The 20881-nt window shown below is 43.6% G+C and overlaps 1 protein-coding gene across 1 annotated transcript in view; it reads left to right on the top strand.

Annotated features, from left to right (window-relative positions):
• LOC146187009 (V-type proton ATPase 116 kDa subunit a 1-like) overlaps positions 1 to 20881 on the top strand; it is a 127263-nt gene that overhangs the window by 86553 nt on the left and 19829 nt on the right. The window contains exons 12-18 of the mRNA XM_084607545.1: positions 844 to 992; positions 1912 to 1996; positions 4524 to 4642; positions 5456 to 5506; positions 6752 to 6986; positions 11757 to 11867; positions 18868 to 19016. Coding sequence (XP_084463671.1) covers positions 844 to 992; positions 1912 to 1996; positions 4524 to 4642; positions 5456 to 5506; positions 6752 to 6986; positions 11757 to 11867; positions 18868 to 19016 — 899 coding nt within the window. The remainder of the gene's footprint in view (positions 1 to 843; positions 993 to 1911; positions 1997 to 4523; positions 4643 to 5455; positions 5507 to 6751; positions 6987 to 11756; positions 11868 to 18867; positions 19017 to 20881) is intronic.

The raw sequence follows: 20881 nt of genomic DNA, 5'->3' as shown, positions 1-20881 counted from the left end.
TCTAGTGGCACATTTCCAATTATATTGCAGACAACCATAAAAAATGCAGTGTTGGAAGGTGGAGATAAGAGCAGCTTATCGAATTACTGACCGTTATCAATGCACCATCTTTTTCTAAAGCATGAAAAATTATTCAATGTATGCAGAGAAAGACTTCGTAAAAGAAACGACATAGCAAGCTTCCTATCTAGTTTTTATAAAATCGAAATAACCGAATGTGCCCCTTTTGGCTGTTCAGAATGAACTTATATTTGTTGAAACTAAGTGCTATATAAGCATGAGATTGCCATTGACTTTCCAAAATCGCTTAGTTTTCTGAAACACCATATTTTGCTCGAAGCGCTAGGACATTATATGTTCCAAGAAATCTTTTTATAAACTGATAAGATCACGCTTAAAAGACTGCCACGTAAAAGTAGGAGCCGACTATAGCCTTGCTCATTTAAAATTTGTTTGTTCTGGCGAAGCACAAGAAAGCGTATGTGGCGCCTATTGTTCTACATCAGCAACCTTTTTTGCATATATGGCAGCTCTATAAATGAATAGGTAGGCGTATTAGGTTACAATATTGCATACAACGTACCCACTACCGGAAAGCTAACAACATCTGCAAACCGAACGCTGAATCAAATAAATGTATGACACGCGTCACCTAAATTAAGCACCACGAATACTAAAGGAGCTTTATTTTGACCACAATACGAACACTTCGACTTTATTCCTAATGAAGATAATTCTTTCGACAACCATTGAGTGTGATATTAGGGGAAAGCATGTTCGAACAGACTGACGTAAATCGTCCTTTGAGCCAGGGCTCTTAATCATTCTCTCTGCATTGCGCAGATATGGGACACATTTTTCAACGGTCGCTACATTATTCTGCTGATGGGGCTGTTCAGCATCTACACGGGCTTCATTTACAACGACATATTCTCCAAGTCGGCTAACATCTTTGGCTCAAGGTGGCGCGCCCCGGACAACATACCGTATGGGTAAGCGCCTTCCTTTACCTGGCAGCCTTTTCAATTTTCCCATCATCGGTGTCATCAGGCCTGGCTGAAGACTGCATGGGATGACAAAATCTTGTACTCAACATTTAATGCCCTAGATGACAAGGAAGAAAGTTCGTATAGTGCAACTGGAAAGTTAGAAATTGATACCTCCTCTGCGATCAATATTTGACTCATTTTTTAGTGTTATGCGGAATGGCAAATTGAAGTTAGGCCCAGGTACAGTGCATTATGTTTGTCCAGTTCAACAAATGGCTACTTACTTTCTCAGCAAAATTTGCTAGTAATTGATCGATGAGAAGTAGTCGAACACTGGCCGGAACCCGCACGCCGGCGCCTCCTTTTCCTTAACAGAGCGAAATCAAAATGTAACCAAAAATTCTAAGAAGCGTTCGCTATCGAGAACATGCCGACTTGGAAATTTGGTTTGGTTTTGATTTGGTTATAGAGTTTAACGTCCCAAATGTAGTGGAGGACTCCGGAAATTTCGATCACCTGGGGTTCTTTAACTTGCACTGACATCGCACAGCACATGGACGGCTCTCCGTTTCCGTTTTATCAAAATGACAATTTGTATACAAGCTTCATGTACAGGAGCAATGAATTCATTATCCTCCTCCCACCGAATATTCCGCCGCCCCCTGCTGCGGTTTCCTTCCCTTGGAATGGAACTTGTTTTCCTTAGCGACCATCGGTTATCAGATGTTCGCATTACATATGCCCTCTCCATGCCCATTTCTCGATTTCGACTAGAATGCCGTTACCTCGAGTTATTTCTCTGGCCCACTCTGCACGCTTCCTATCTCTTAACGTTACACCGACCGTTACACTGACCACCGAAGCAACGACAGCTTGCGCGGTTGCTTGAATGAAACACCACTTACCCTTTTCTTGTTCGCAGGAACGAGACTGTTGCCGACACGGCCGTCGTCCTCACCCCAGACAAGAACTATCTGGGCACGCCGTACCCGTTCGGCCTCGACCCGGTGAGCAGACATTGCCCTTTAATCGCTGTTTTTTTTTTTTTTTCATGAAAAGAAGTGGTGCTTCGCTTAATGTCGAAGTTTTCAGGAAATTATTTTCATGTGACATATAGCTTTTTGCTCCAGTCAACAGGTACTGAAACAGCAGACCAGAACTATGTGCTGTACCCGTTCTCCACTATCTTTTTTTTTTCAAGTCTAAGAAAACTCAACTTTATGTTTGTTCGGTGCGCTATCTGGCTCTCTTCAGCTTTAGTCTGCCCTCGAATATTATCTCAGAGTAAACCACCGAGGTGACCGTGCTCTTCTGGTTACAACATCTAAGGGCGATAACAAAATGGGCTGAGAGGGATCGGATAGAACGTTTTATGTCAAGTTGGTTCGATATGATTGAAGCAACTAGCGCATTACATGAGTTGTGTTCAATTTCCATCCCTGTCGCGGTGCCGGTTGCTGAATGAAAGTCAGTTCATAGCGTAGGTATTGGGATGATTTGAGGAATAGTAGTAAGGGACGGAAGATATGCACTTGCATCATACAAGGTGAATAACACCAGGCCAAGCGAGCCAAGAGCTTGATCTATCATCATATAATGCAAACGAACAAAAATACAAGTTTGCCGACTTCGGCCTAATCTCACTGCGTACAATAGATGCTGCTCCCTCCTGGAACAAGAACATTACTGATGCTGTATTTCACGTATCTGCAGTATTTCACGTATCTGAAGATCTCCGATTGCATATCGAGCAGGAATCGTACTCGCGCCAACATTATGCCTGTTGTTCAGTCTCTTAATAATATGATTTGAGAGTTTAATAACTTCGTATGCAGCAACTTCACATTACCGGCACCGTATACTGCTGTGTTATATGTTCACCACAAGTGTATTTTTGTCCATTCATCAGACTGTATGGAGATTCAGTTGAGTAATAATCATGGAATATAATAGGTTGCCCCTAGATTTGTTCGGTCACCCGATCATTCATATACTCTTTACTGCTTGAGTGGCTACTGCGGAAGTTCCCACACCTCCACTGGGATTCTATTCTTAAGTATCCACTATCCATTTCGGATCCATTTACTCTACCCTGGCTACTTTTGTTGGGTGACAATCAGGCAGGGTGTTCAAGCGTCCACTACCAGGCAATCGGATTTCAGCATTGCCTACATGACTCAACCACCTGTTTGCCGGTATGTGCGGGGAGTGGCGATGACTTGTCAACAGCGGAAGCTACTATCCTGCATTTTCTCTGACTGGGCGTTAGTTGTGTTTGTCTGACGCTGCCGTCATGCTGACATTAAAATACAAGATAAAATGGACAAATGATGCCTATGGAATAGGGACCTTAAATTATGTCCCATAATGACCTCATCGAAAGTTGCTTTTGTCAGCAATTATATAGTCCCTTTTTCGTCGCAAGGTTTGCTTACTGCAAGCAATCGCTGCTATTCCTATGATCATATTCCCATTTATTATCGGCAGCAAAATTTTACGAGATGCATGTTTTAGAAAAAAATATTGTAGCCCTGTTTCACTAAATAAGTTGACAACCAATTTATTAGTATATTGTTGTCTTCAAGTGGGACAGGTTCTTTCATACTTGCATTAACCTCAGGTGACTGAATCGAAATAGTTCTTCTTTACCTGACAGCATCTCGTAAATATTTGCCGCAAGGAATATCATCCGCTTGTTGCCCAAAGTCTGATATCATCCGCTTGTTGCTCAAAGTCTGCCGTTGTTGCACAGGTATTCAGTTTTTCCGGTCCCTACTCTACCAACACAGTGTTCGGAACTCGCACGAAAGGCTGCCAAAGCGAAACATTTTCGGTTGGGGCTTGAAATTCAGAAGCTGCTCATCTTCGCCCAATTGAGTGAGTTGCAAGTGGAACAGTGTGGAGTAACACACGCCCATACCCCCGCTGTTAATCTTTTATCTTCTGTTAATCATCTCCTTTTGGTTGTTATTTTTTTGTTAATGCAAACAACTGAGTAAAAAAAAAAAAAGATTGCGTTAACCGCGGCAGCTCTTAGCAGCTAAACTGCGGCCGGCGGAAATGAAACGATCAGGGAAATCAAGGAAAGAAAGGGGCGAAAGAAGAAAGAACAGGGAAAGAAAGCACGTCGCTCACATCAGCTAATCGGCTTAGATACTTTGCGGCTATTCAAGACACTTTGTGTGCAAAAGACTGCAACGTGTGCGCTTTCTCCGTAGAATGCCCTGCCGCCCTCGCTGCTATCCCTGCGTCCGCACATACCAGACAGGAGGAGCCGCGCAGCGCGTTCCGGTTCGAGGCTATTTTCCTCCTCGCCGCGAAAACGGTCTATACACCACTCTTTGGTGTAGTCAGTAATTTTTGGCCCACTCCCACCAGAACATTGCATGCCGAGAATTATGGTTTCATGCTGTGTTCCTGCTATCAGAGGTTAGGTATTTGTCCGCAAACAGCCCCTGTTCTGACACTCATCTGTTAGCTAACACTTGCGTTGCTGCGTGCCGTGGTTCACATTTATATCGTTCTTTATTACAGGTGTGGATTATGGCTCAGAACAAAATTCCGTTCACAAATTCCTACAAGATGAAAATGGCCGTGATTCTCGGAGTGATGCAGATGATGTTCGGAGTGCTGCTAAACACGTGGAATCACTTGTAAGTGGGGGTTTAATTTCGCCCTGGAATCATATCACAGCGCCTATATGTCTACCTGCAGGATGAAAGGGCACCTACTAGTAGATCATGAAAGAGGCTAATCGGTATTGCGTTCTAAATAACATTGAAAACGATAAAACAATCAACTGCATTCCTGTGTCTGTGGTGCCTGCTTGTGTTTACGAAGAAACCTTATTCCCTTAGACGTGCATATGGATAATCTTGCCAAGAGGACAACACAAACACAAAATACGAGAGGTTGGCCTGTCGTTTCAAACGTTAGCGGTTCCTCGAATGAATGCGATTTTCAGGGCGCAACTTATTTAGCCAATGCTGGAGCAGTCGCGTGCGAAAACAGGTTCTCTGTGGGATTCCGTGACGTGCAGAGACTGGCTTGGCGGGATCTTTTCTGAGTCCGTAATAATTTCGCTCGCCTAACAGCTATCTGTTTTGTTTCCCATTGCTCATTATTCTCATTATTTCGGGCGATGCTCCGAGTTGGCGACGCCTGACAGATCACCGCATGTGCTACTTTATTTTTCACAAGAAACGGGGGGCTTATCAGCTGGCAAGGAATAAATTACACGTGTTGCCACCACCACCCACTTTTGCGAGCAGAGTATTTCGACGCGAACGTAAACACGCTGATCAAAGAGCCCATTTTGTACTTCACGTCCCGAATCCAAAGCAATGGAAACTGCTTTTAGCGAAACAAGTTTGCCTTCATGTTGCTTCCTTCCAAACATTGACAAGCCCGCAAAACTGATGTCTTCTACGAACAAGACATGATAAAGTTGACGATTTGCTATGCAGATACTTCAAGGACGAAACGCCATTCGGTCCACCGAAGACTGCGCTGGAAAGGCGAGTAACACTGTTTTGACGGCCTGGATTGTGTGATTGACCGGTATTTTCTAAGAGCCACTTGTTTCTCGACTCATTACAATTTAGACGTGTGTTTAAATTTGATCTGGGAGAAATTGGCACTCGAACCTGTAGTATGTTCGTGTTCCGCGAGATCGTACCACTGCTTCCGTCACTATATAAGGCAGTGCCGATAAAGCCCGAGGGTCCTATGCCCGCTGTGCGGCTTGGTGTGTGCCTCGTTTTTGCGTGCTCCGGGCTGCGGTAGCACGCCTCGCGACAGAGCCGGCTCGCATTACTCATAGATCTTTAAACGTTCTGGACATAACACTAACCAAAAACCCTGAAAGGTTAACATCGATCACTTACCTGCGTGAAATCAGTGACCGTTCTGTCATGCATTACACTTTAGGTTTTCTTGTTTTCTTCCCCACATACTGCCAGACATTCAAGAAAATAATCCGTGAGTACGACAAAGGAAATGAAGATTCAGTTAAAAGAAATCACGAACATTTTCGTTTTTTATCGTTCTGCGTTTCGTCGCCATTCTGTTCCGGATAAGTGATCAATTTTCAAAAACAAGATGAAAGAACTAGCAGAAAAAATTATTCCCGGGACATTTTTCGCATCACCGGCCAAAAAAGAAAAAGGTCTGGATAGTGCAGCAAAATGAGGCATAAGTGCGAATGCATGGGAGGCGTGCAGCCAGGGAGTCATGCTGTAACTCGCTCCGCAAAACATACTTTCTGAAAATAATCTTCCCAAACCCATGATCGCGATAACCCTCTACCACAAAAATTTTATTTCTCATTCGACCCACATATCCAACCGCACTGTTGGTCCGTTTCAAACTTCCCGGATTATTTTCCGCAGTACAACTTTTTCGGGTTCGCTTTCCCTCCCTAGCTGTTGTGGACTGCAACGCCCTTTTGAGTGCCATTACTGCAGTCAGATGCCCACTAGCATTTTTATATACAGCAACCCGTTATATCATAAAGCAGTGACTTTTATTTTTGTAGATGAATACTTTGATCTACAAATTACCCAATAGCAGCTGCAGAGGGTTATGAAGGTGATTTTAAAGTCAAGTGAAAGATCGAACAAAAGGGGGCTGTTCCGCGCCATTGTTTAAAATGAAGTGCTTTCATCAGGCAGGTTGAGACTGACGACCTGTATTAAAAACAGTGTTTCACAAATGCTTCATTTAAAGTGAACATTCTCTTTTCGTGCTTTTCAACAAATCAGGTTCCTTCGCCGCTACCTGAACATTTGGAGCCAGTTGATTCCGGAGGTTCTGTTCTTGGGCTCTCTGTTCGGCTACCTGGTCGCCCTTATAGTGTACAAGTGGACTCTGCCCAATGGCGCACCCAACGGCGAGGGCGTGGGCTGCTCGCGGAGCCTGCTCATCATGTTCATCAACATGTTCCTCATGACGTACACCAAGGAGCCCTGCTACCAGGACCTGCTCTACCCGACGCAGGTGTCTCACTTTTTCTTTTAAATTGACGCAGGTTTCAAGCTGCTGCAAGAAGGCCGTGGAAATGTAACTTTTCGGCCTCATTGGGGAATTTTTGCTTCCAGACATGACTGAGGTGGCCGGTACCATTTTACCGAGAGCAAGCAGGAGAGGAGGAAAATACTCACTTAACAGATTCCTTGCGCCGGCCCTTTGTTGCCAGTACCGAGTGGGCTGTGCATTCGCACGCTTCATGCATAACAGAACGGCCTTGCATTTCAGTATATTGTTGTTTGAGAGACTTAAATACCTTTACTAGCGCCCATTTTAGTGGTAATGTCATCGGGAGCGCAATGCGTGATCTTGGACTTCACAAGCATTCAAAAAAGTCGCAAGATGATTGCCGAGAGCGTATGCGGGAAGCATGCAACGACAGTTTGAGTGTGGCTGTGATATGTTTGTGCTTCACCGCTTTATTGTTTATCCTGATTTAATTCGCCTGTGAACGTTTTGCGTAAACCAGATAAACTTAGTGCAAATGACGGACTCACGAATATGGTGCCCATTTCGCTTCCTCCGTCGTAGTAAACACACATGCCGGACAGCCTCCCGCAAGCCCTCCGCGCCAACGATATATATACGGTGGATCTCTTCCGTCAGCGCCAGAAGAGCGTGCTAAAATCTGCTCTTCACTTAAACAATAAGCCGACAGCAAAAAAAAGAAAAGGTATTGCTTGGGGATTTCTGACCCGTACCGTGTTATTGATAACTGCAATACAAATAAGTTTCACAACGCATTGCCGCTGGTGCGGCGAGCGGCTCATCGTCTACACGCTGGCTCCGCTGCTAAGGAGTCAACGAAATTTGCATCTTTCTTTTACCTATACAATGGGATCGGCAATAAGGCAGTTTCCATGAGAGCCCATTTACTCTAGCGCTGAGCAATTACAAAGCACCGTCGGATGTGCCTTCGATACGAAACAATTTAGGCCTAGCGATGAGGGAGTAGCGCTCGGCGAGAGTGCCGTCGTCCGCCGCGCCAGCGGGCGGGGCTGCTTTCGTAAGCGCTGCTGTATGTGCTGCGAATGTTCATGGTGCAGCCGAGAGCGCACGTTCTGCGAAGTTTTGCTCAACAATACGGCACGCAAACGATGCTACTACGACGTACGGGACGGGGATACGATGTGGTTGCGCCGCAGGACGAACACCCATAAAAACGTCGACGGATGATACTTTAGACACTACTTCTTTTACGTGCTGTTCTTGAACCGTGGTTTAACTCGAAAGTATATATTGTTGAAGCAGGATAGCTCGATCGTATATCGAAATGGGTCGCACTTCACGTTAAATCAATGCGGCGATGACTGAAAAACATATTTCGTAGTATTTGTATTCCGCATTCGATAGCTGCCCGTACGGTTCATTCGCTTTGTGTCTGTGTGTACAGATACCATTGTTATTATAAAATATAATAGAAAATACATGTATCGTGGAGATACAACAGATGCATCCTCAGAGTTAACTCTTGACGAGTTCGGCCTGCGGAAACGGAGCGCAGTCCTTCGCGGTCGCCCCGGCCGCTAGTGCTGTTTCCTACTGCTGCCGCCATGCCAAACGGATAACATACGGTTTGCTGGCGAGCTCAAACAAACCACAAAATAGCACCAAGGGGTCGGATAGCTTTCACAAACACCGCAAAACAGCACTTTTGCACTGTCGAATCTCAGCATCAACACGCACAGCACAGCCCAAGATGGCTTCAAGAGGAGCCGGAGCGGACTTTCCTAGTTTGGCTCATACGGGGCGCCACCATCAAACTAAGATGGCTGCGCCGAGGCATCAAAACTGAAATCGTCCATACGGGATGAGACTCGCCTTTCGTAGCCTGATTCGACGGCTCTCGAAGAGCTGGCCCGAAAAGGCCCCGGGCCCCTCTCGTACAGTTGACAAACCGGGGCCATTCCTGCCGAGGATCAGGCAAACCAAATATTTTCCCAAACGTTCAGTCCACTAGTACCTGCGGAGATTAAGGCTGTAATGCCCCTGAGCTTATATGCAGTCAGTCCTAGCCAAATAGATAAGTCGTCTTGGGAGACTGTGATAAATATTTCTTGTGCCCGGGAAGAAGTCTGGCGCAGCAGCGCATTGCTAAAGGCATTTGGCATCTCTGTTTCAAAATAAAGTTTTATAAAAAAAATGCACAGCGGCCCGTCTATTAGCGCACCACAGGTGTAGGCTACGACGAAGTTTGAGATTATTGCGTTGTAACGTAGAAGATGGGAGTACTCAAGCAAGGAAAGACGCATTCGCGCTGAAAACACGTCGTACATTTTAGCGAATACTTGATGCAGAGGTATTGTCCGAATATTTGTCAGAGTATAAGGAGCTCGTCGGGTCACTTGGTATTGTCGCTATCTTCTGTCGCACCCTGCGGAAACGTTAAACAATAACTCCACAGACAGCCTAAGATTCCAGTCCTTTCGGCGCGCGCGCGTCCATACCGCTTGGCGGTGCTTCGCACTACTGCGCCGATGCCGTGTCATCAACATCAACAGCAGCAGCAGCCTGACCATATCCACTGCAGGGCGAAGGCCTCTCCCATATTTCTCCAATTAACCTGGTTCTGTGCTAGCTGCTTCCACTTGACCCTTGCGAACTTCTTAACCTCCTCCGCCCACCTAACTTACTGCCGCCCCCTGCAACGCTTTCCTCCTTATGGAATCCAGTTTGTTACCCTTAGCGACCATCGGTTATCCTCTCTTCGCACAACACATATCCTGCTCATGCCCATTCCTTCTTGATTTCCACTAGTATGTCAGCAACTTGAGTTATTTCTCTGACCCACTCTGCACGCTTCCTATCTCTTAACGTTATCCCTACCATTCTTCATTCCACAGCCCTCTGCGTTGTCCTCAACTTAAGTAGCACCCTCTTCGTTAGCCTCCACGTTTCAGCCCCATAGGTGAGTACAGGTAAGATGCAACTGTTGTATACTTTGCTCTCGAGCGATACCGGTAATCTGCTAGTCATAATCTGCGAGTGGTTGCCAAATGCGCTCCATCCCCATCTTGTTCTTCTTGTTATTTCCTTTTCATGGTCCGGATCTGCGGTTACTACCTGTCCTAAGCAGACATATTCGCCTACTACTTCCAGTACTTCGCTGCCTAATGTAAACTGCTGTTCCTTCCCGAGGCTGTTGAACACTACCTTAGTCTTCTGCACATTGATTTTTAAGCCTACCTTTCTATTTTTCCTGTCTAGGTCATCAACCATTATTTGCAGTTCATCCCCCGAGTTGCTTAGCAAGGCAATGACAACAGTAAATCGCGGATTACTGAAGTATTCTCCATCTGCCCTTATCCCTAACTGCTCCCATTCCAAGTCTCTGAATACTTCCTCTAAACAAGCTGTGAATAGTACTGGGGAGATTGTGTCTCCTTGTCCAACACCTTTCTTTATGGGAATTTTGTTACTTTCTTTATGCAGAACTATGGTTGCTGTGCAGCCACTATATATATCTTCCAGCACTTTCACGTATGGCTCGTTCACTCCCTGATTTCGCAATGCCTGCATCACCGCCGAGGTTTCTACTGAGTCAAATGCTTTTTCGTAATCAATGAATGCTATGTGTAAGGGCTGGTTATATTCCGAACATTTTTCTATCATCTGGTTGATGGTGTGGATATGATCGATAGTACAGTACCGTTTCCGAAAACCTGCTTGATGATTTGCTTGATTGCAGTCTAAGGTTGTCCTGATTCTATTAGCGATTACCTTAGTAAATACCTTATACGTAGCAGACAGTAAGCTGATTGGTCTGTAATTTTTAAAGTCCTTAGCATCCCGTTTCTTATGAATGAGGATAATGTTTGCGTTCTTCCATGATTCCGGTACCGTCGATGACAGCAGGCACTGCGCTGTATCAGATTTCTGCTGAGATGCTGTATCAGATTTCCGTTAAACAGGGCAATTACTGCGTTGACGCAATGTTTCATGCATATAACCTATATACGATCATTCCGATACGGAAACGTTCAAGGCAGCATAAAACTAGAACAGGGGCAAGTCTGAGCGCGTGACCACAAGGGTGCGCTACTCCGCTTCCAAATACATTTGGTTACCAAAACTTTGAAGATGAAGAATAATTTGGCTGAAATATAGCGTTATAGAGACAACAGATTCATCTTCCAGTTCCTCATGAATGTCTTGGAGTTCTTTGGCATATCGATACCCAGTAAGCGGCCGTACATTCCGAGAAATGAAAAATATATTCGTAGATGCTTAAGCCTGAGAGTTTACATGATAGCTTCTGTATTTAGGTATTTAGTTTGATTCTTTTGAGGAATGAAGGCACACCATCTCTCTAACTTCTTGTTGGACACCTACACATATTATTAACGGCATAGCATACAATTAGAGCTACATAGGTTATCTGTTAGAATCCCCAACACAAACTATAGACTCCAACTTGACTAGGAGATTAATATTAAATTGGAAGCGAAATACATCACCTTGAGCACTGCACAAAGAACGGTTGCGTCACACTTTCGACCCGTTTACATACTGCCGTATTGCTCCTGATTAATTCAGAACAACTGCAGATCTTCAACGCACATCACACGGATGCCTTTTAGTTTCGCGTCCATGAAAACGCTGCGGCCTGCTAGATGAAATCCACGTACCACAGCTCAGTAGCCGAGATTTCTCGCTAAAAAAAAAAAAAAAAGCAAATCCCAGAATGCGACGACGCCTGTACGATATTGAAGGTTACTCGATGTCTTGTCGACTGTGCAGAAAACCGTGGAGAAGATCCTGTTGTTGGTGGCATTCGCGAGCGTTCCCTGGCTCCTGGCAGCAAAGCCTCTCTACATCTTCTACCTCAGTAAGGTCCACGGCACCACACAGGTGGGTACACTGCTTTCGCACTGGAGGTGCCGCCCACCAACGGGAAGCCTGGCGCCATTTGCTTGCATCCTTGTGCAGTTATTTCGGTCGCAACCTCCTTAGGACTTGCGTACAGTTTTCTTATTTAGCTCTAAAAAAATCAGCCGATAATTACGGTGCTCGGTGATGCAAACATCTGAGCACAGTTGTGCAGATATTTTGTTTGTGCAATGTCCTGAGGTAGAGAACTTGAGAGAAACATGTTTCTATGCACTTGCAGTTAGGGTCCTACTTCACACCTTCCGATTAACCATCCTTCAGCTGACACTTATTTCTTTCTATCGTCTTGAAGGCGTCGACAGAATGACCACTACCGGCTCCGCATCCATGTCGGTTTGTTTATTATACTGTAAGCTATAGAGAGGGCCAATATAGAAGTGGTTGAACACAAAGATACAAAATTGTGCTGTCACATCACACGAAACAAAAAGAAAGTGCAATTATTTGCATGCATAAAAAAGAGATAGAATGCGCTGCAGAACACTTGTAACATGCATTAAAAAAAAAACAGAAACCAAAAATATCCTAGAACACTGGATCTTCAGAAAAGACGGGCTTTCAACCAATCTGTAAATACGCCTATGGAAGAAGACTTGACGGCAGACTCTGGTAGTGCATTCCATTCATTAATTACTCGCAGAAAAAAGCTGTACTTGAATGCATCATTGCGAGTAACCGGTGGCTGAATGTACAGAGCAGCGCGTGGGCGACGTGGGTGTAGTTTCCTTCTGTGCATATTTCTCCCCTGGAAAATATTAGAGGGGTTGTTGTTGTTGTTGTTGTTGTTGTTGTTGTGGCCGTAGGAAGAAAGAAAAGAAAATGCACGGACCTGCTACTGGCTCTGTAGCTAAGCCACCTCCGCTGCCTCGTGCAGACAGAAGAGAAAATAGACAAGAAATAAAAGAAGAGGGAAAGAAAGACGCGCGCCGCAACAACAGCCGTCGTCCACCACAACCGAAGCGATGGCGGGTGCAATGACGGCCTACAAAAGAAAAAATAAGTGGCTGGCTAGCCCCCGCCTCAAGCGGCGTTGACCTAGCGTCTCAGCCCCGTAGGGCCAGGAGCTGCCACCCTTTACCACCTCCTTAGAGGGGTTTAACGCTGCTGAACCGAATGTGGAGCTGCGGGCGACCGCGCGTTGCATCGAACACAACCAGCGTTCCGTTTAGCGCATCAAAGTTCACCGGCGTTCAGTGCAGAACCCACTTTCATGCCTGTAGTGGCCCCGCCGGGGTAGTGCAGTGGTAAGACGCCCGACTACTATGCTGGAGTACCCGGGTTCGATCCCGGCCTCGGCGGCTGCGTTTCAATGGGGGCGAAACGAAGAGGCGCCCGCGTGCTTTGCGTTGTCAGCGCACGTTAGTGGCCGAATTTACCACGTAGCCCTCCACTACGGCTCCTCTTTCTCTCTTTACACCTTTGCTCCCACCTTCCTCCCTTCCTGCACGGCGCGGTTCAGGTGTCCACAGAGACAAGTGTGACAGATACTGCGCCTTTCCCTTCCTGTGAACCAATTATTATTATTTTTATTGTGCCTGTTGTGAACGCGTCTGCGTGGCATAGTGGTAACGTGAATTCTTTCTTTCTTTCTCTCTTTCTTTCTTTCTTTCTTTCTTTCTTTCTTTTTTAGATTCCTTTCTACAGTGAAAGTGGAGCAGAAGCTAAAGGCACAAGGCCTGACAGAGGCTCCTGCCCCAGATAGCAATTTCAGCCTTAAATACATCATCAAAGTAATGCTAAAATACAATATGGTTATCTACAGTAAATGTGTATAAACAGAAATGCTCGCTTTTTATACAATTTGCATACAGGATGATTAATTATTAACAAAATACAGATATATGTATATATTACTCATATACATTCAAATGTATATAGTTGCACACAAAAACATGAATAAATAATAAACAAACATGTATATGTATACGTACATACATGTAAAAATAAATAGCATGATATCTCATGTTGCACAGAAAATATTAAATATACATATATACATTAGTATTTACAGTCGTGGTGGATGGCACGCTTAAGGAAAAGAGATGGGGTGGTTTATCAAATATAATTTGACATATTGTTTAAATATGGGATGTTGAAAATTGAGTTTACTGACACGATGTTAATTAAATGCGGTATCTGAAAATTTAAGGTCTGTCGGCCGTAGTTAGTTCTAGTTACTGGTATTCTTTTTTGCTCTTTACGCAGTGAGTACTTAGACGTAGTTTGACCTGAAGTGGTTAGGTATAGCTTACTGTTGTTTATGTGTTGCAATAATTTGTAGTAGTATATATCTGTGTGGCTGGAAGTATTGTATATTTAATAAATAGATGCTCAGTAGGAAGATCGCGTGGCTTACCATGATAGTTCTCAATATTCCTAATACCCTTTTTTGTAATACTACCAACAGGTTTTAATTGTTGGCAGTAGTTGTTCCCCATACTAGAGCACCGTGTGACAGTTTAGAAAGAACAAGTGTGCTATACAACGTTTTCTTCAACCATAGATGAATAAGTTCAATAATTCTATATATGCATCCGACAGCTCTACTTAATTCTCCAGCTAGTTAATGGACATGTGCATTCATGACATGTCATTTCGAAACCAAACGCCTAGGAATTTTCGCTCTTTTACCTCGTGTAATCTTTTGCAGCGGAACATGATTGTAATATCATTACAGAGTGGCTTGTTTATTGGCCTAAATATAACATATTTTGCTTGATTGACGTTTAGTTGCAGCTTATTTATGTGGAACCAATCAGAGAGATGGCTTTAGTAATTGTTTACGTCCTCTTGTAAGACTGATAATGGTGTGTTGGAATGTTTGTATCGTCTGCATACAAAATGATTTAGGGTGTGAAAGGTATAGAGGGAAGATCATAAAAATATATGTTAAATAATAAAGGTCCCAATATTGATCTCTGTGGAACACCATTTGCAATTTTTATTCTTGGCGACAACAGGTTATTAGAAGATACATACTGATATCTACTATTCAAGTAATTCTTTAAGAGGTTGTGGGCATTTCCCCGTATTCCATAGCTGTAAAGCTTAGAAAGAAGGACATCATGATTAACGCAGTCGAAAGCTTTCCTCAGATCTAAAAATAGACCTATTGTATACAAACGCTTTTCAATATTTTATAATATTTCATGTTTGATATTCAGTAGAGCATACTGAGACGACTTGTTTTCTTGAAATCCATACTGAGCAGCACTCATTATAGTATATTTCTCAACAAAACTTGTTAATCGTTCATTTATAGTAGTTACAAACACTTTCGAAAAGATTGGAAGCACAGATATGGGTCGTAATTATTTTAGACAATTATCACTTCCCCCTTTATGGATTGGGCACACTCTAGCTATTTTAAGTTTATCAGGCAATACTCCTGTTTCAAGCATACGAATGATAATGTGAGCTAAAGCTGGTGAAATGATGTCGGATACATGGTTTACGGGAACAGCCTTAATATCGTCCAATCCAACGGCAGAGTTTGTTTTCAGTTTATCTATTATTAATTTTACTTCATCTGGCGAGGTTGGGGACAATATTATTGAGTTGACGACGCTAGTATTTGGTAAAACAAGTGCAGATGTGCCTTAATCACTACAGGAATAATTTCCACAGTTTATAAAATGGTCATTTATTGCAACAACTGATTCCGTAAAACCGAGACTACAGTCATATGATGTAACAATCAAAGTTTTTGCTTGCACATTCTTTCCCGCTTGACTGCTAACTTCGTTCCACATTTTCCTCGGGTCGTTAGAAACCCGTTTAAATAGCTGCTCATAGTAAAGAAGTTTCGCAGTTTTTATTTCAGTGCTAACTTGACTTCGATATTTATTATATTGGACACGTTCATTTACATCGCGAGTTTTTACAAATGATTGGTACATTTTATTTTTATATTGTATTTTTTTGTAGAGTGCAGGATTTATCCGAGGCTTCCTCATTCATTTATTACGCTGTCTAGTAATAGTTTTCGTAGGGAAAGCGTTGTCATAGCAGGCAACAAAGTAAGAAAAAAATAAATTGCATGCTTCGTTTCAGTTAGGCTCATTTAGTATCAATCCCCAGTTGACATTGATGATCAGTGAGCGAAAATATTCAAGATAATTATCGTTTATGTGGCGATAATAGTGAATAGTTTTATTAGCTATTAGTTCAGAAAGTGGTAAGAAGCAGAAAACAGGAAGGTGATCGCTTACATCTGCAGAAAGAACACCGGCTGAGGAGGCAGGAGGATGCACATTTGTGACGCCCAAGTCAATCAGTGTTGAACTGTGTTCAGTCACACCTGATTGATAACATTTAAACATGCATAGAAATGTATTACAGTGTTGAGTTGTCGTGCATATGTATCATCCGCTAACGTATTTATATTCATGTCATCTAATATTGCGAAGTTTTCACCAGATTTATTTAGGTGTAATATAAGAGGTCTTCTATAAAAGAAAAAAAAAACGACTTTTATTCCCACAGGGTGGTCTATAAACCACGGCTACTGAGCCCAGGTTGGAATGAATTAAAAGACATTTTACATTTGATTTTTCAGTGAGAATTCTGGAACAACTTTATGCTTTATGCTATTTCTTATATATGCGGCTACGCCACCACCACTACCGATGGTTCTGTTTCTTAAACCGATGGTTCTGTACCGGACTTTCGTGTTCTGATAACCATGTTTTCGAAACAAACAGTAAGTCAAAACGGCATTTAGTGTGTTCGAGTAATTCATATATACTGTCGTGCTTATTCCTCATGCTACGAATGTTTATATGCAATACAGAAAGGCATCTGGTAAAGCCTAAGTAGGTGTCATTAAAGTCTCTAAAATCGTAATAGCGACACTCAAGGCTGTTCGGGGTATCCATTTTTCTTATTCATATGTATTACTCCGGTTCTGGCTATCTATTTCATTTCGTCTACATCTTCAATCTTGGAAATATGCAGGATAGACGCAGTTTCATCTCGTCTAGCCAGCACCTTTGCTCCAGCTGTCCAGACATATTTCCCTCCGACCTCCTCCTTTTTCTTAGCTTCTCCCTACAGTTGTTTCGCCTTCCTAGTCGAATGCTTATTCACAAACACTGGATTTGCTACTGAAAACCGAAGTTTTTTGGTGTCAATTTTCGCTTTGCGAGGAAGGCATTTCTTTTAGTGCGTTGCACAAGCCATACAATGATGTTAGTCTCATTGTGTTTTGAGGGAGAAAATTTGTGACATATGTCAATAGCTGCTTCATTAATGTCTTCTTCTACAAGGTTGCCAATTTTCTTTACTATGGAAACTGGCTCAGCGTCAAAAGAAATGCCTTTAATTTCCATGTTCTTAGAGCGCCGGTATCGTTCAAGCTCCTCAATTGTTTCAGCCAGTTTAGCGTTTTGTGATTTAAGAGCCCTCTTCTCTCGAAGTACTTCCTGAATTTCCTCTTTTATTCCCATCTTGAGAATCTTGAGCTCTTCTAGAACTTCTTTAATTTCCTCAAAGTCTTCATGTATCTCGCTACGAAGTTCAATTGCCTTTTTGGGCATTGTTCATACAAACTGCACACTAAACAAGGTAATATCAAGCACAGAAGCACAGGAGTGGCACCCTCGCTCTGCAGCAGTGCACAAATGCAAAGCACGAATGAAACAAGATATGACTATTTTCACCTACAAAAGCAGATATGCTTAGGTGTGTGTTCAAGAAGCACTGCTGCCGAAATGCAGGTTCCGCCCGGTGTGCCGTCCTTTATGTAGCCAGCCAGATTGCCTGGGCTTCATCATTTGGGCTTCCAAATGGGAGCGAAGAAACCAAGTGGACTTTCCAACTGAGAGTGAAGATACCATTTGGGTTTTGAACTGGACTTCCAGATTGGAAGAACCTAATGGGTCTCTTCAGTTGTGAGTGAATCGAAACCAATCACAGTAAAAGACCCAATGGGTCCAAGTGAGCATTCCACCTTGATCCAAAAGAACCAGTTGATTCTAACAGGTCATACAGCTGAGCTTATAAATTAATTTTGGTTCTCCATTAGTTTTTTTTGTTTGTTTGTTTCATGCATTTAGGTATTCCAACAAGGAATAAACAGCTGATTTTTGAGGTTCCAAATGGTTTCATCACTACTAGCTTGGTTAATTGGACAATTTCGAACTGACTGCAGTGTTCAGTTGAAACCGCGACTATCAGGTGAAAACACTCATTAGTTCCATCTGGTCCAAAGGAAACATTCTCAATGGGAAAAGTCCAAGCGTGAAGCAGTGATATCCTTGACGGATATATCTATACATATGTATATATATCTGTAAGAGGTAATAGGGAAAAAATTAAGTTATAAAAATTATTTCGCTCTTATACGTCCTAATTGATTTCATCGTGTCTAGCATTAGTGCGCGCATATATAAATAAGATGACTGAATAATAGAGAAGTGTCGCTGGCTCCAGCAGTAGTTTCCAGCGAATGGAGTATATAAGTCTGTGCAAAGTGTCTTGTGGGTATAAGCATTGAATCTATATCAGTTCCGTGTGTGTGATGCATGCTTGCCTCTCTTAATTTATGTAAAGGCTTGTAATTCTTGTCATTTCAATCCACTTGTATAAATGTTGGCACTCTTGTACTCCTCTAGAAAATTACAAAATCGAATTTGTTTTTTATGCAATAAGCTCAAACCATTTGGGCCCAATAGGTATGCCATTGAGTTCAATTGGTGAACCATTTGATCTTGATGAGTGACCAGTTATTTCAACTGAAAGCACAAATTCGTATTAAATGTTCGAGCCGAATTGGTGGCTAAAACAGAACTGATTTTGATCCAATGCATTCAAATTAGAAAATTACGAATAGGGCTAATTGATTTGTTATTGTACTGGGTAGTGTTGCGGCTTGTGTGTGTGAGGTAAAAAAAGTGAAAAAAAAAAAGACCCATTGAGGTGAAATCTTTTCCTGTCCTTTGAGAAGGCGCTCTGCGCGCAGGCTGGTCTCGAGGAGGAGCCCAGCTCGTCCGACCTGACGCCGTGCCTGGAGGCTGAGTACAGCACACAGCAGCGGGAGGCTTCATCAGGCCCCTCCGTCGAGCAGCGCGAGAGCCCTGACAGAGAGCTCACAGCGTCAAGCTCCTCCCGGTAAGCTAACTGCAATCACACGATACGAACACGGAGTTACGATACGAGAATGTTACCTCACGCTGAAGAAGCCGCTTCTTGCTCGCTCCTGAGGAAAAAGTAGAAAAGTTAAGCTTAAAACATGAATGGGAATCTGGTGCAGGTTTGCTCGAGCCAGTGGCCCCTTCGGAACTACCCTTAGTCCTCGTTTTCCTCCTACTTCGTCACTGTCTGCTCAGTTCCCTACATGGGAAGAGGCATATAAATAATTGCAATATCGAAAACTAGGCGATTTGGTGAACGTTCAACATTTTTCAGTTTCTGGATATTAATCTGCCCTTTACCGAAGATCACCTGGGTTGGAAATATGCACAACGATCGCGAAAATCCCTTCTAAGCCACGAGTCTGGTCACTCAAGGCTTGTTAAAGATGGCCTAGCAATGACATGCCATGGGTCATCAGTGACTAAGTCCTGCCCACACTTGATAGAGGACAGCTTCTACGCACAGGTTTCAAGGCTCAAAGAGGCTGGCTTTCCGGTACAGAGCCTCGCGCGTCTGACGGAGAGGCTCTTGGTGAAAATGATAGGGGGTTGCCGAAAAGCCCAGGAAAGTACAGGTGATAAAAAGAAGATTGCCCCCATTCCATATCTAAATGGTGTCTCCCATCGTCTCAAAAAAGTTGCCGGCAGGTTCGGCATACAGGTGGCATTACTGCTGAGAATAAGGTTGGCAAGATTTGTGCCGTGGTCAGGAAAAGAATGGACGAGTCGAGGCCCATTGCAAGAGCGTGAGGTGTCAGACACGTGATTAGATACGTGCCGTGCAACACGGGCGTCGTGCACAACATACCCGTATTATGTGGAAAACTTTATTATGGGCAGACTGGAAGGGGCCTCAACGTCCGCCTGAGAGAGCACGAGAGGTCGCTGGGGGCCTCTGCCGCTTCATCAAATCCCGTTTTACATTGCCGTGACTAGCAAAGGAAATGATAGCGTGTGTGTTCTTGATTTGGAGCGTGCCAACGTTGTCTTCAGCCACAGGAATTAGGTGTGCCGGGAAATAGTAGAGGCGTATCTGATCGCCACATTGCGCACCGCGTGCGTTGCGAAACCTTCGGTGGCGTTACACCAGGTAGAACTGAACTATCTTAGGAGTACTGCTGAAGTGCAATGAGGCTAATGCGCACGTGTGGTTTGGTTTGCTGTTTTTGTTGTTTTTGTTGTGTTTCATGCTTTGTGCGCCTGCATGTGCTGGGTTTGAGGCCTTTATAAGCACGAGTATTTCCTAATAAAATTTCAGTTGACAGTCGACGCTTGTTTGTTTGCGTGTTTCTTCCCCTGTCTATGTTATTCGCGCTGTACATAATGTTGAATTGCAATATAATTACTGCGGCAGATTGAAATATGGCTAAGCCAATTCTATAACAACTTTTCTTGAGGAAAACATCGATACCTTCAAGTGAAACAGAAAAGAAAAAACAGTTGACCTTTGTGCCATTAGAACTACCTTGTTCAAATGTGTCGAACGAAGCAACTATTAATATAAACATAGAACTCAAAGTAGAACATGTCCACATTTGGTTTGGCTTGTGGGGTTTAGCGTCCCAAAGCGACTCAGGCTATGAGAGACGCTATGAGAGACATGTCCACATTTGTCCCGTCACAGTGGTTCACTGGTTAGAGCGTTCTACTGCTGAACTCGAAGACGTGGGTACCAACCCGACCGCGGCGACCGCTTATCGATGGAGGTGAAAAACATGCCGCCCATGCACTGTACGGTTTCAGTGCGCGCTAAAGATTCTTGGGACATAAGTGGTGTCCCATAGCCCGAGTCGTTCAGGGACGTCAGCCCCTATACAGCAAAGCAAACATTATCCGCATTTC

The sequence above is a fragment of the Amblyomma maculatum genome, chromosome 6 (genome assembly GCF_055883805.1).
Source record: "Amblyomma maculatum isolate TAMU_Amacu chromosome 6, ASM5588380v1, whole genome shotgun sequence".
Lineage (NCBI taxonomy): Eukaryota > Metazoa > Arthropoda > Arachnida > Ixodida > Ixodidae > Amblyomma > Amblyomma maculatum.
The sequence above is the reverse complement of the archived record's forward strand: the minus strand, read 5'-3'. Positions and strand labels throughout refer to the sequence as shown.